We start from the raw sequence: 13,878 nt of genomic DNA, 5'->3' as shown, positions 1-13,878 counted from the left end.
ATGGTGTCGTCTGCGTAGAGGTGGATCAGAGAATCACCAGCAGCTAGAGCGACATCATTGATGTATAAAGAGAAGAGAGTCGGCTCGAAAATTGAACCCTGGGGCACCCCCATAGAGACTGCCAGAGGTCCAGACAACAGGCCCTCCGATTTGACACACTGAACTCTATCTGAGAAGTAGTTGGTGAACCAGGCGAGGCAATCATTTGAGAAACCAAGGCTGTTGAGTCTGCCAATAAGAATGTGGTGATTGACAGAGTCGAAAGCCTTTGCCAGGTCGATGAATACGGCTACACAGTAATGTCTCTTATCAATGGCAGTTATGATATCGTTTAGGACCTTGAGCGTGGCTAAGGTGCACCCATGACCAGCTCTGAAACCAGATTGCATAGCGGAGAATGTACGGTGGGATTCAAAATGGTCGGTAATCTGTTTGTTAACTTGGCTTTCGAAGACCTTAGAAAAGCAGGGTAGGATAGATATAGGTCTGTAGCAGTTTGGGTCTAGAGTGACTCCCCCTTTGAAGAGGGGGATGACTGCGGCAGCTTTCCAATCTTTGGGAATCTCAGACGATATGAAATAGATGTTGAACAGGCTAGTAATAGGGGTTGCAACAATTTCGGCAGATAATTTTAGAAAAAGAGGGTCCAGATTGTCTAGCATGGCTGATTTGTAGGGGTCCAGATTTTGCAGCTCTTTCAGAACATCAGCTATCTGGATTTGGGTGAAGGAGAAATGGGGGAGGCTTGGGCGAGTTGCTGTGGGGAGTGCAGGGCTGTTGACCGGGGTAGGGTTAGCCAGGTGGAAAGCATGGCCAGCCGTAGAAAAATGCTTATTGAAATTCTCAATTATAGTGGATTTATCGGTGGTGACAGTGTTTCCTAGCCTCAGTGCAGTGGGCAGCTGGGAGGAGGTGCTTTTATTCTCCATGGACTTTACAGTGTCCCAGAACTTTTTTGAGTTTGTGCTACAGGATGCAAATTTCTGCTTGAAAAAGCTAGCCTTAGCTTTCCTAACTGCCTGTGTATATTGGTTCCTAACTTCCCTGAAAAGTAGCATATCACGGGGGCTGTTCGATGCTAATGCAGAACGCCACAGGATGTTTTTGTGCTGGTCAAGGGCAGAACCAAGAGAGAACCAAGGGCTATATCTGTTCCTGGTTCATAATTTTTTGAAAGTACATTGGGAGAAAGTATTGGGAGCTCATTTAAATATTGTTTTAGTTCCAAAAGTATAAATGCTATCAAAAATATTTTCTCAAGCAATCCGAGTTCGGGCAGTCTTGACATTTGGAAGTTGGTTTCGTGTTAACAGCTCAAATCCTTTAAGCTATAGAGCGGGTGGAATAAATGGAATAATAATATTTATAATAATAAGACAGTAAGAAATCGAGAGTTGCGCTTTGCTTTGCAAGCACACCTAATGATCTATATTAATCATCCACTGAACTGCATCCATCTACTCTGCCAACAATGCCTTACTCATGAAATTCTGACTCATATATAACCTATTTTTAAAACCTCTTATGAAGTTGGTTTTGTAGCATGAACTGAGAATTTGATACTTTGGCTGATATTGTGATTTTCTTGTCACGCCCTGACCATAGTTTGCTTTGTATGTTTATATGTTTTGTTTGGTCAGGGTGTGATCTGAGTGGGCATTCTATGTTGTATGTCTAGTTTGTCTGTTTCTGTGTTTGGCCTGATATGGTTCTCAATCAGAGGCAGGTGTTAGTCGTTGTCTCTGATTGGGAACCATATTTAGGTAGCCTGTTTTGTCTTTTGGTTTGTGTCTTCCGTGTCAGTGTTTGTCGCCACACGGTACTGTTTCGTTTGTTCACATCGTTTATTGTTTTGTTTAGTGTTTTGAGTTTAATTAAAAACATCCTCATGAACACTTACCACGCTGCGCTTTGGTCCTCCTCTCTTTCCCCCGAAGACGATCGTTACAATTCTGTTTGTTTCATATCTGTAAAGCTGTTAAAACGCTGTCAGTTTCCCTTCAATAGTCCACATCCTGGTCTGAGTGACCCGCACCGTGTACTGGTCATGAACATGCTGTATCAATAGCTAGTCACATGAGTGAAGTCTATACTTTCAGAATAAATGTTGATTATATAATGGGTCCATGTGCTGTATATCTGTCACATGTGCGCCTGTTTCCCACGTTCACATCTGCTATTTTCAGAGAAGTATAAAAGAAAGCTAAAAACATTTAATCGTCTTTACCTACACCTTTCATAGACTTATTTACCTATTTATAAAAAAAAAACTTTTTCTGTATTCCATTCTTCAAAATAACAGGTAGGCCTAAAGCAGTTGCACTGGTACATAAAATTACCAAAGGGAAAAAAAGTCCTATAATCTTTGGAGCAGAAGTATCTTGTTCACAAAGGGGCTGATTCAGACTTGAGATAAGTAGACTTAACGTGGACTTAAGTCCATATTTTATTGACGTAAGGGCTATTCAATATGTATCACAGAAGTTCAGCTTTACAGCGCGATTGAAATTGAAAGGCAATGCTACCACATTAGTGGAGACAGCATTGACGGTAAACGTTGCATATGTCGGTTCAACCGGAAATTACCTTCACATTTCTGTTGCGCAATCTGTATTGCTTCAGCGATACAGATTGAATAGAGCCCTAAGTCAACATTTTGTGACTTAAGTCCATTGTTAAGTCAACTTATCTCAAGTCTGAATTGGGCACAAACATATATCTCATACTAGTCCGTGTCAAATAATTTAACTACATGGGAGTGAAGTAATTGACTTCTGCTTTAAAGAGCCACTGAACACGCCCGATTGGCACATCTGTTTTTCTGTTGCTCATTCGATAAATGAGATTTCAGTCTTGGTGTGTTCCCTGACCGATTCCGCGTTTGGTTATGATGTTTGTCCCCTATGAGACACTGTAGATGCGGAAGGTTATTTCACTTCCTCAAAATCCCCAGAATGAATCTAAGATAACTAAAGAAATCTGTAAGAAAATGTTACAGTTTTGCCGAGGGTATTTGAGTTGTGCAACATCTAAGTTATTTCGCAAGTTAAAAAAATGTCAGACATGATGTCTTATATAAACAGTCTGCCTGTGCTATTGGATAGAGAGCAATCACTGCAGCTGTTCACCCCATGTTATTGGGCAAATGGACATCGTCAAATCAAAACCCAACTTTAATTTACCCGTTGTTACGCATGGATGTTCCAAACTCTGTTTTAGATGAGACTGACCTTATGATCAAAATGATCCTATTTACACTTTGTCGTTAATTTTGACACTAGATGAACTGTTTCTGACTTATAGCGATGCCACATAGGTCGTTTTCAAATGGATTTGTTGCTTTTTAAAGGCAGTCCCTCCTCAACTCTTTGTTTTTGCCGAACATAGCACCAGATAAGAGAAAAAAAGCTAAATGTCAAGTTGTTTTGTTGTTGCTCCTCGATTAACCATGAGGGCCTGAGCACAAGAACCGTGTCCCTCTACACAGAGCTGCTTTTACAGGGGTTAGGCTTGCAGACCTCCACACACACATACATACACACACAGCTGAAAAGCGACCACCGGTTTACCGCTCTTATGCAAATGCATCAAAACGCTTGAGTAAGAATTATATATGAATCCAATGAGGGCTTTTTTTCTCTTTTAGAATTGCTTAGCCACGAGCGGTTTAGAGGCCTCAATGGTGAGTGGCCGCTGCGCTCCTCAGCCATGCGTATTATTCAGCTTGACGAGACGCAAACTGACATAAGCACCAGGGCTCACTTTCACCACCTCGCAATCCGATTATATGGCCAACGCCGCATCAATGCCATAGGGCCAACAGGCACCAGAGTCCCTCAACCATACCCAATCCCCCCATTCCCCGTCCTCACAACCCCAAGCCACCCATTCATATGTTCTGTTTTAAGAACCCCCTCCCTTACTGAACCCCCCCCAACACACACAGGAAAAGGAAAGTGATTGATTGATTGATTGGTTAGATTATTTGTTGTAGTCTTACAACAGAAAGTGCCTTCAGAAAGTATTCATACCCCTTGACTTAATTCAATTTTTTTGTGTTACAGCCTGAATTCAAAACTGATTTAAAAAAGATATATATTCTCACCCACAATACCCCATAATGACAAAGTGAAAACATGTTTTTTTTAAATGTTGGAAATGTATTGAAAATGAAATACAGAAATATCTAATTTACATAAGTATTCACACCCCTCACTCAATACATGTTAGAATCACCTTGGCAGCAATTACAGCTGTGAGTCTTTCTGGTTTATTCTTCAAGCTCTGTCAAGTTGGTTGTAATCATTGCTAGACAGCCATTTTCAAGTCTTGCCATAGATTTTCAAGCCTATTCAAGTCAAAACTGTAACCAGGACACTCAGGGAAATTCAATGTCGTGTTAAGCAACTCCAGTGTATATTTGGCCTTGTGTTTTAGGTTATTGTCCTGCTGAAAGGTGATTTCATCTCCCAGTGTCTGTTGAAAAGCAGACTGAACCAGGTTTTCTTCTAGGATTTTGCCTCTGCTTAGCTCTATTCCAATTATTTTTGTCCTAAAAATCTCCTAGTCCTTGCCAATGACAAGCATACCCATGACATAATGCAGCCATCACCATGCTTGAAAATATGAAGAGTGGTACTCAGTGAGGTTTTCTGTTGGATTTGTCCCAAACGTAATGCTTTGTATTCAGGACATAAAGTTCATTTGTATGCCACATTTTTTGTAGTTTTACTTTAGTGCTTTATTGCAAAAAGGATGCATATTTTGGAATATTATATATTCTGTACAGGCTTCCTTCTTTTCACTCTGTCAATTAGGTTAGTATTGTGGAGTACCTATAATGTTGTTGATCCATCCTCAGTTTTCTCCTATCACAGCCATTAAACTCTGTAACTGTTTTAAAGTCACCATTGGCCTCGTGGAGAAATCCCTGAGCAGTTTCCTTATTCTCTGGCAACTGAGTTAGGAAGGATGCCTGTATCTTTGTAGTGACTGCGTGTATTGATACACCATCCAAAGTGTAATTAATATTTTCACCATGCTCAAAGGGATATTCAATGTCTGCTTTTTATTTTACTCATCTACCAATAGGTGCCCTTCTTTGCGAGGCATTGGAAAACCTCACTGGTCTTTGTGGTTGAATCTGTGTTTGAAAATCAGTGCTCGACTGAAGGACCTTACAGTTAATTATATGTGTGGGGTACAGAGATGAGGTAGTTATTCAAAAATCATGTTAAACACTATTATTGCACACAGAGTGAGTTCATGCAACATAGTATGTGACTTGTTAAGGACAGTTTTACTGCTGAACGTATTTAGGGGTTGAATAGCCTTACATTTTTTCTTAATTTGTAAAAATTTCAAAAAACATAATTCCACTTTGACGTTATGAGGTATGGTGTGTAGGCCAGTGACACTAAATCTCAATTTACTTCGTTTTAAATTCAGGCTGTAACACAACAAAATGTGGAAAAAGTCAAGGGGTGTGAATACTTTCTGAAGGCACTGTGCATGCCCAGTCTACATGGGATTTTCACATATTATTAGATGGAAAAAACATGTAACGTCACACAAAACCATTTCATTCCCCGCCCACACTCTAATCACCTCTATTTCTATTGGCTCTATATCTAAATTAAACAATCCTACTACCCCAGTGTTGGTTTGACTATGGGAGTCATGGCTAATGTCACTACAGGTCCTCTAATCTAAACCGGTGTTGACAACCACAGAGCTCACCCCTCTTTCCGTGCTGCGCAGGGACGCTTGGGTGCTTAGAGGGGGCACCCGTTTAAGCAGTGGGCGTTTACAAGATGCTACCCCAAAAGCCTGCCAGGTGTTAAAGGGGTACGGTGGGCCCCTCTTGCAAATCATCCTGCACCCGTGAAACTGTTGGCCAGATGAGATTAAACTCAGAGTGAGATACATTTGCAATTGATTACCGTTGAGCCACTGTGACGAATTTAAGGCTTTTGGGGGAGAGTGTGTGTGTGTGTGTGTGTGTGTGTGTGTGTGTGTGTGTGTGTGTGTGTGTGTGTCTGTGTGTGTGTGTGTGTCTCTGTCTGTCTGTCTGTCTGTCTGTCTGTCTGTCTGTGCTTACTGCTTAAGGCCTACACGCTAGACCTGAAGAGGAGCAAAACAAGTCCCCGAAAAAACTATATATATTTGAAATGCAAAAGACCCTGAAGAGTTTGAATAACTTCACTGCTACCCATGTCCATTCTCTGGGACATATGCCTGTTTCAAACCAGCTGAATCAGACTACTCTGCTTCCTCTACACCCCTCTGGTTTGTCTGGTATTAATGAGCAATTAACTTTGCATACAAGGTCATAAACAATAGTACTGGTTGTCAGATGATGCTAATGCTGGTGGCTGTGGCCCTGGTGAAAGGAGGCTGAGGATCCTGGTGAATGGAGAGTGTCATGGTGTTACTCTTAGATGGGAGAATGATATGCAAACTGTACCAACATGTCCTTAAGAGGATTAGAACACCACTTGAGATGCAGGCAGCACGGTGCTGATATAAGAGTGCCAAAAGATGGGGGAAGGTTTAAGTTACACACATTGTCCCATTACTGGGCAATATGGTGACAGCAGAACAGTAAAATACACATATTACATTTACATAGGTTTGAGGACACAAATATAGCCTACCTATTCAGAGGTATGCTTATAAACTGATAATACAGATGATATCATAGCGTAACTATATATTAATGAATTAGGCAGTGCAATGCATAGGCTAGACCACTGACATGCAATATATTTTGCAAACGAATACTGAATGAAACATGAAGTAATCAATGTACACTTCAAGACTACAACGTTGAAAGATCATGTCTGACCAGCATGAGTTAAATAACCGCCCTAGGATGAAAATAATATTTTTTCTCCCATCGCCCTCTGAGCGCACGGACTGGCTGCTTAGCAGTCAAAGAACAGGTGCAAGGAATCTCTGAACAGAGCGTATTGTCTGAGGAGATATGGCTTTACTTAGTTTGGGGAGGAGGGTCCTATGTTTAATACAAAGTTAATATCGATTTAATGCTTGTCACTGCTCCTCTGAATCTTGTGGCAGTTTTTTTTGCAGTGCATAAAGGTTAGCTTAGCCCTCACCGGAGAGCCTGTCTACAGTCCATACACAGCCGCATTGTAGACTCTCTGTGGTAGTTAGGCTACATTAAAGGGCATTGATGAGTCAATTGAAATGTACAGTCGTTGGATACGCAATGAAAGTCAACAAACCGCCGTGCGTAAGCTAGTCTTTTGGGTGTTTGGGATGTTTTCAGAACTGGTTTAAGAAAGGGTAGCAAATTATGTCTATGGGGCTGTTGTGTTTATACTCACTTCTTTATCTGCCGTTATGTATAGAGTAGACCGGGTACTTTTTTGTAGGAGACGGATATCATTTTGGATCATTGTCACACCATCTTCATTCTTCTTGAAAGAGTGAAATAAATGTTCCCCTGGGACGAATTTATAGGCCTATAATGCAGTAATGCAAAGAGAATTACCCCACTTTGAAAATGAAACGGGACACCTCGTGAGAAACTAAAGAGGGGTAGATAGATGACTGGTGTCATTCGGGAGAACGCGCACCAGTCAGAGCAATCTGTCCATCCGCGCGCTGGAAAGTTCATTTCCCTTGACGTCACCAACTAATAATGGGGATTAATAAACAGCTAGCCACCTGTCGGACCCTGGACACAATGTAACGGGCCATACAGAAGCGTTCATGCATGGGTAACATATTTACTCAACCCATTCACTTAACGAAGCAGAAAGTGACGCAAGACAATGGTTAAGTTAATCTATTTAGTAAATTGTTTTGAGATGTGGAGGCAGCGTTAAGGACCTGAGGTCCGGGTCTTTCAGTAGACCCCTTTTCCGTTTCAATGCAGAAGCAGTCTGTCTTGTGTCAATTCGAGGGTGGGACGCAGCGGGGGGAGGGGTGAAGTGTCCTGTAATATTTTAGAGATGTGCTTTTAATGGCATTAATTCAGATGGTGCCAGCTGTTTTTGCTCTGTTTGGTAAAAGAGGCCAAGACGTGGCAAGCTTGCAAAGCTAGTAGAAATTAGTTTCGGTGATCGAGGCTTCCTGCGAACCATCTGCTTGCAGTCACAAAGGGAGGATTTTTGGAGCAAATTAAAGAAATATAGGCTCATAAAAAAGCTTTGAAGGTCTAGTTACTTTCGCTGTGAATGGTGACGGTGTTACCGCAGACCATTCAGCGCAGACCATTCTTTTGAGCCACGCAGAAAGGCCAACGCACGTCTGATAAGCGTTCACTTTCTTTCACAAGGGAATCATTTCACGGAGGCGTTCCGTTTTAATTAACCGATTGTGATCACTTTACATTCGATTAATGTTTAACCACTTTGGCTATCATTACTCGAATAACATTTATATCAAACACAGGCTAAATATAATGGCTGTAATGTCGATTAAACCTAGGCTACATAAAAAAATCACGTGCTTAAAAATAATGCATTGAATTATGAAGCAAGAAAGTATAAACTAACATACCATTCGTTTTTCGTTTGTTTTTAATGCTTTAAAAAATCTCATTAACCTTGTTTGTCCTGAAAGCAAATTATAGCCTAAATTATAGCCTAACTTGATAAGAATATATTTAGGCTAATATGAATTAAACATTTCTGCAACTGACTAGGTATCCTATTTCCATTCCCTGATATGTTATTTTATTTCGTTAGCCTATATTTTTGTTTTGTTTTTTAATAAACAAATGCGTCTTACAAGCTTTTTGACAACTGGCTATGTTTTAGTTTTCCCCTAAACTATTTGTTTGACATTGTTAGAATATGCTTACTATTTTAGCCTATACACTATTTCGGTACACAAAAAAACAGTAGCATGAATGAATTTCGGTTTGGAAATGGATTTTGTTTAACGCTAATGCCTGGTTAAAGACAGAGCAGAATTAACGCGACGTTAACATGAATGAATTTCGGTTTGGAAATGGATTTTGCTTAACGCTAATGCCTGGTTAAAGACAGAGCAGACTAAACGCGAAGGTAACTGGCTCAAATCCCGCTTTAATATGAGTTTTATACCGGCTTTCAATGTGCGCTCATATGAATGCGTTTTAAATCAAATCACAGATGCACTTTTATTCAGCTGGTTAAAACAGCAGAACAAACCACGTCTATGGAAATAAAGCTTTAATTCTAGTAGGTCTTTTTGAAGGCGAGGGAGAGAAAGGGAGAGAGGGGCGCCATGGCAGCTGAGGGTGACAGTTAGTTCATGGTTAACAGGATCAGCAGTGCACGGTTAGGGCCGCACACTTCTCATCTGCGCTCAAATGTGCAGCGGGTCTGGGTCTGGCGCACCGAATGAAGACTTTGCAAAGCCCGTGATATTTAACACATCTGTTAAAGCGTTCCTAGAGCAGAAATCCGTTTAAGACATTATTCCATGACGAGGTCCAGATTGAGTGTTGAGAGTCCGACGAAACACGAAGCCAATTTACATTTGACCCAATCCACATATTCCTAAATAAATTCACACTTTAAAGTAGGCTAGTTTATAAAGGATGCTAAATGAAACCATGGCGATTAGACTTAGCCTGTCTGTGTTATCATGATTGTGAGAATGATTGTCAATATTCATAGCCTATGATATTGATGCATTATTGCAATATTCATGCGATATTTATTTATTATCATTGTTGTTGTAATACGAATGTTTTGATGCTGTCGTCGTCGTTATGATCGAGTTATTATAGTATCATTTTTAGTGGGCTGTAGCGTTCATTCGAACTTTTGATCTATTAAAACACCGCAGGGGAGCTGAATAAATATAGCTGCTTCTTCTGGTTAAGCCCTCATTCAGAAGCCCCAAATTATGTTTGAATCTTTTAGGATCGCTTTTTAATTAGCCTGCGTGCGTCTCCACTAAACAACACCCAATTGCAGAGCCTCAATGGAACGTGGTCAATATGCAAAATTGATGACTATGCCTCTTTTGTGGAAGGGACATTGTGTGTCCCTTGCTTATGAAGTCTAATCCAATCATAAATTGCACTCTCTGGCCAATCAGCGCTCCCGGCACGGCGCTTGAAAGCGACCCATGTAGAGAACTTTGTTGAACCTCATTGTTGAGGCTGACAGTTCTGAAAGGAGCTTTGGGGCAGCCTGCTATAAAACGCCTTCCCCAGAGTAGAGGGGCCAGAGGAGTAGAGCTAGTCAGTCCGATTGGAACCTATCAGATCCTCATTTGTTCTTGACGGAGTATTTCAACAGATCGTTTCGTGTTGCGTTATACTACAGACGGGACCATGATGATCCCAAGCATCCTTGCGCCTAATGCGATGTACCCAGGCCTTTACCGCCCCTCCGCCTCCTTGCCTGTACACCAGTCCCTGCAGAACGCATTTCCAACCCATTCCAGCTTCCTAGTGGAGGACCTGCTGCGGATAAGCAGGCCGGCGGGGTACCACCTCAGACGGACGCTCCCCTCGGCAAGCGTCTCCCCGGCGACAACCACCACCACCATGTCCTTCAGTGCCATGCCACTGGAGCGCATCGCCTCTCCAACTGCCTTGAGGCGTGACTCATACTCGCCGAAAACGTCACAACCGAGCAGTAAAGATCCAACATATCTTAAGTTTGGAGTCAGCGCAATCCTTGCACCATCACCAAAGACCGGTGAGTGTGGAAAAAAAAGTTTGACCTTCTTTCTAATTGGTCATTTTATCAGTTTCTTACACTTAGCATATTGTAAAACAGATAAAAACATGTTTGTCTCTTCATGAGTGTTGCCTTGATAGTTGGCGTTTCTTGACACGTTATTTTCCTCTACAGTATCGTTGCCCCCCGCTATCCACCACAGTATGCACCCCAAGGCCTTCTCTCTCCCCTACTTCGACGGATCCTTCCACCCCGCCTTCTTCAGGTCTACATATTTCCCAGGTAAAGAACTAATCATGCACGTTCAGACACCGTTGAATTGCACTTTGCGCACAGTTGATACTCATCTCTCGACTGGGACAACGTTCAGAACTTTTCATATCAAAATATTTTATAGAACGACTTTTCCAAATAATGCTTTGAATGCTTTCTGCAACGCTCTAAAAGTTGCCCATTTTTTGCACAAGCCCTTTATAGGCACGCATATCATTGCAAAACTTAGCTTGTGAACTTTTCAGTGCTTTCAGAGTGGGTGTGGTGGGGTGGATGGAATTGGTTCCATTTGCACCGACTTCTCTGCTGCTGAGCTCACTGGTCGCTAACATAGCTCTCTTTCCCCCAACTGCTAGTTAACCAATTATCCGGAATCATCACGGTTTCATTTCGAGACGGGCTGCGGTTCGGTCTCGTCCCCCCACGGCCTCATGCATTAAGGCCATGTTGGTGTCTCCTCCGCAAGGTCCCGCGTTTTCCCACAGGGCAGGGGCACTGGGCCACTGGTTGCCAACAATGCTTTCAGCACCATAACAAATTTGGTCAGCTCCCCCCTGCGCAAGCCACCCACGCACCCCAGAGTGACTTCTACGAGGCGGGCAAGAGGCGTAGACCAGTCATACACTAATTTCCCTATTAGGCGCCATTCACAGCTTTCAATATTCTCACAAGACCACATAGCTCGTTGTTGTGCTTGATTATGGGAAGTGCAACCATGAGTTGTGAATATGGAGGTAGTCTTAGCCCAAGATATTTGGCAATACATGGTAGGCTTGTAGATAGGCATACATTTGCAAGTGTGCAATAATTCAGTGTCTTGTAAATAATTATTCTTTGTATGAACAATAATCTAATCAGTGCACACTACAAATGTTCAGTGTTTTACCATATCCCTGACCTGAAAAACACACCATGCCTTAAACGACATCCTTCGTCTCTCAGTTTTTAAACTCTGGGGCCAATCAACAGGACGAGATAAATAATAATCTATTAGAAAAGTCTATAAAGTCGCGAGTCCGTGCTTTCATTCAGACAAATCATAATGGGAGTTGGGAGTCTTTTCATGGGATGCGCTGAATACCGCCACAAAACAGCTCGAGCGGCCTGAATAGCTTTTCGTGTTCATTTAATGAAAATGATTTGAGGGCAGAACAAATGCACCCGGGGCCCCTCGGCATCAGTATTCAGGTATGCAGTGGTGTTTAGTTTGAAAGTGTAAATCTCCTTTTGTTGCGATAATATATGGCATTCGCAGCCTGTCCAAAGTCTTTTCTGCGTTAGTTCATTACTACACAATTACCGTTCACGGTTTATTAACTCCTCTATCCGTCCTCGCGGGGTTCCTTAAAGGATACGCTGCCTCTTTACCATACCAATGCGGCTGTGGACCGACCAATGTGCTAATTAGTCACCTCGTGCCATTTCACTCAAAAAGGAGACGTATTCCGCGGCCAAAGGGGGGAAGCATATTCAATCATAACAGATTGCAAAGTTTGTAGACAAGTGTAAAAAAATAAAAAGTAGGCTAGTTGGCTAAAGACATAGCCTTCCAGGGGACCGATGTCAACGTCTATTTTAAGCCTATTGCTACGTTTTGGCGTGGTTGTATGAATGAACAGTGTTTATTTGTTGAATTAACGTTCCCCCGCCTCTTCTTCCACAGCGTCTTCATCGGTCGTGCCCATCCCCGGAACCTTCTCTTGGCCGCTGGCCAGCAGAGGGAAGCCGAGGAGAGGGATGCTCAGACGGGCAGTGTTCTCTGACGTGCAGCGCAAAGCTCTGGAGAAGATGTTCCAGAAGCAGAAATACATCAGCAAACCAGACAGGAAGAAGCTGGCCTCAAAGCTCGGTCTCAAAGACTCACAGGTAAATCACTTACTTTTATTTGCACAGGGTAAGCCGTGCGTAATACGCGTGTATTTACGCTAACGCATATGCATGCGTAAGTTGATTCTGTTTTGTATTATTGAAACTCTGCAATAAAGTCAACCTCTACAAACTGAAACGGAACTAACTGGCTCTACTATTCCTTCTCCTTCGCCAGGTTAAAATCTGGTTCCAGAACCGCAGAATGAAGTGGAGGAACTCTAAAGAGAGGGAGCTCCTGTCGTCAGGAGGTTGTCGCGAGCAGACCCTGCCCACTAAAACGAACCCACACCCAGACCTCAGCGACGTCGGCAAGAAGTCCTCCGCGGAGGAAGAGGAGGACGAGATGGAAGAGGACCCATTCGGTGCTAGAGGCGCGCCTGGCCTTTGCCATTCCCCCGCGGCGAGGCGCGAGTTGTCTAACAGCGCCGGATCGAACCTCTCGTCGCCATCTCTCTCCAGCAAGCACTCGGAGTTCTCAGAATCGGATGAAGAGATCACAGTTTCATAATTTATTTGTTTATAAAATGGTTATCCACAGATTAACTGTACATGTGTGACCAGGTTTTCCAGAGGCTGCATCCCTTAATTTAGACCCAACTACTAAGAAGAAATGTATTTTTTTCATGTTCCACCATTTTTTAGAACAATGAACTTCTGTCCAAACAATTTAAGCTATATCCATGATTATTTCTTTTTACAATAACTGCAGGGTTTATTTTATAGGAAGGGCCGGCTCTCGCCTTTGACAGCAGAGTTTTAAAGTCAATTTCATTCAATTCTACACATTTTGCCATGTGGCATATGGAAAATGTGGCAGTTTTAAAGCAAGTTTTCAGCAGTTCTATATATTTTGCCATGGGGTGGAAAGAAAATGTTGCAGTTTTATTATACATTTCATGCAATTCTACTCATTTTGCCATGGGGCTGAGAAACATTTTTGCCGTTTTAAAGCAAGTTTTCTGCAGTTCTACACATTTTGCCATGGTGCAGAGAGAAAATGTTGAAATGTTATGTCATTCAGTTCCACTCATTTTGCCATGACTTGTCATGTTAATGATATCTGAGTGAGAGTGGCTAACAAAAT

General features: G+C 42.2%; 1 protein-coding gene across 1 annotated transcript; it reads left to right on the top strand.

Annotated features, from left to right (window-relative positions):
- Window positions 1-9,750: 9,750 nt before the first annotated feature.
- LOC120025272 (homeobox protein DBX1-A-like) lies at window positions 9,751-13,643 on the top strand. Its single transcript, XM_038969767.1, has 4 exons — window positions 9,751-10,670; window positions 10,827-10,934; window positions 12,589-12,791; window positions 12,970-13,643. Exons 1-4 carry the CDS (start codon window positions 10,301-10,303, stop codon window positions 13,300-13,302), a joined length of 1,014 nt encoding a protein of 337 aa, XP_038825695.1. The 5' UTR covers window positions 9,751-10,300; the 3' UTR covers window positions 13,303-13,643.
- The last annotated feature ends 235 nt before the right edge of the window (window positions 13,644-13,878 follow it).

The sequence above is a fragment of the Salvelinus namaycush genome, chromosome 30, assembly GCF_016432855.1.
Source record: "Salvelinus namaycush isolate Seneca chromosome 30, SaNama_1.0, whole genome shotgun sequence".
In the NCBI taxonomy this organism is placed as follows: domain Eukaryota; kingdom Metazoa; phylum Chordata; class Actinopteri; order Salmoniformes; family Salmonidae; genus Salvelinus; species Salvelinus namaycush.
Note: the sequence above shows the minus strand (reverse complement) of the source record. Positions and strands in the feature narration are given on the sequence as shown.

What these genes read in the sequence shown, in the direction of transcription:
- LOC120025272 (XM_038969767.1), top strand. Translation starts at nt 10,301, where the DNA reads ATGATGATCCCAAGCATCCTTGCGCCTAATGCGATGTACCCAGGCCTT. An exon ending in CAGGTCTACATATTTCCCAG is followed by an intron (nt 10,935 to 12,588) that starts GTAAAGAACTAA and finishes CTTCTTCCACAG; the next exon opens with CGTCTTCATCGGTCGTGCCC. An exon ending in TCGGTCTCAAAGACTCACAG is followed by an intron (nt 12,792 to 12,969) that starts GTAAATCACTTA and finishes CTCCTTCGCCAG; the next exon opens with GTTAAAATCTGGTTCCAGAA.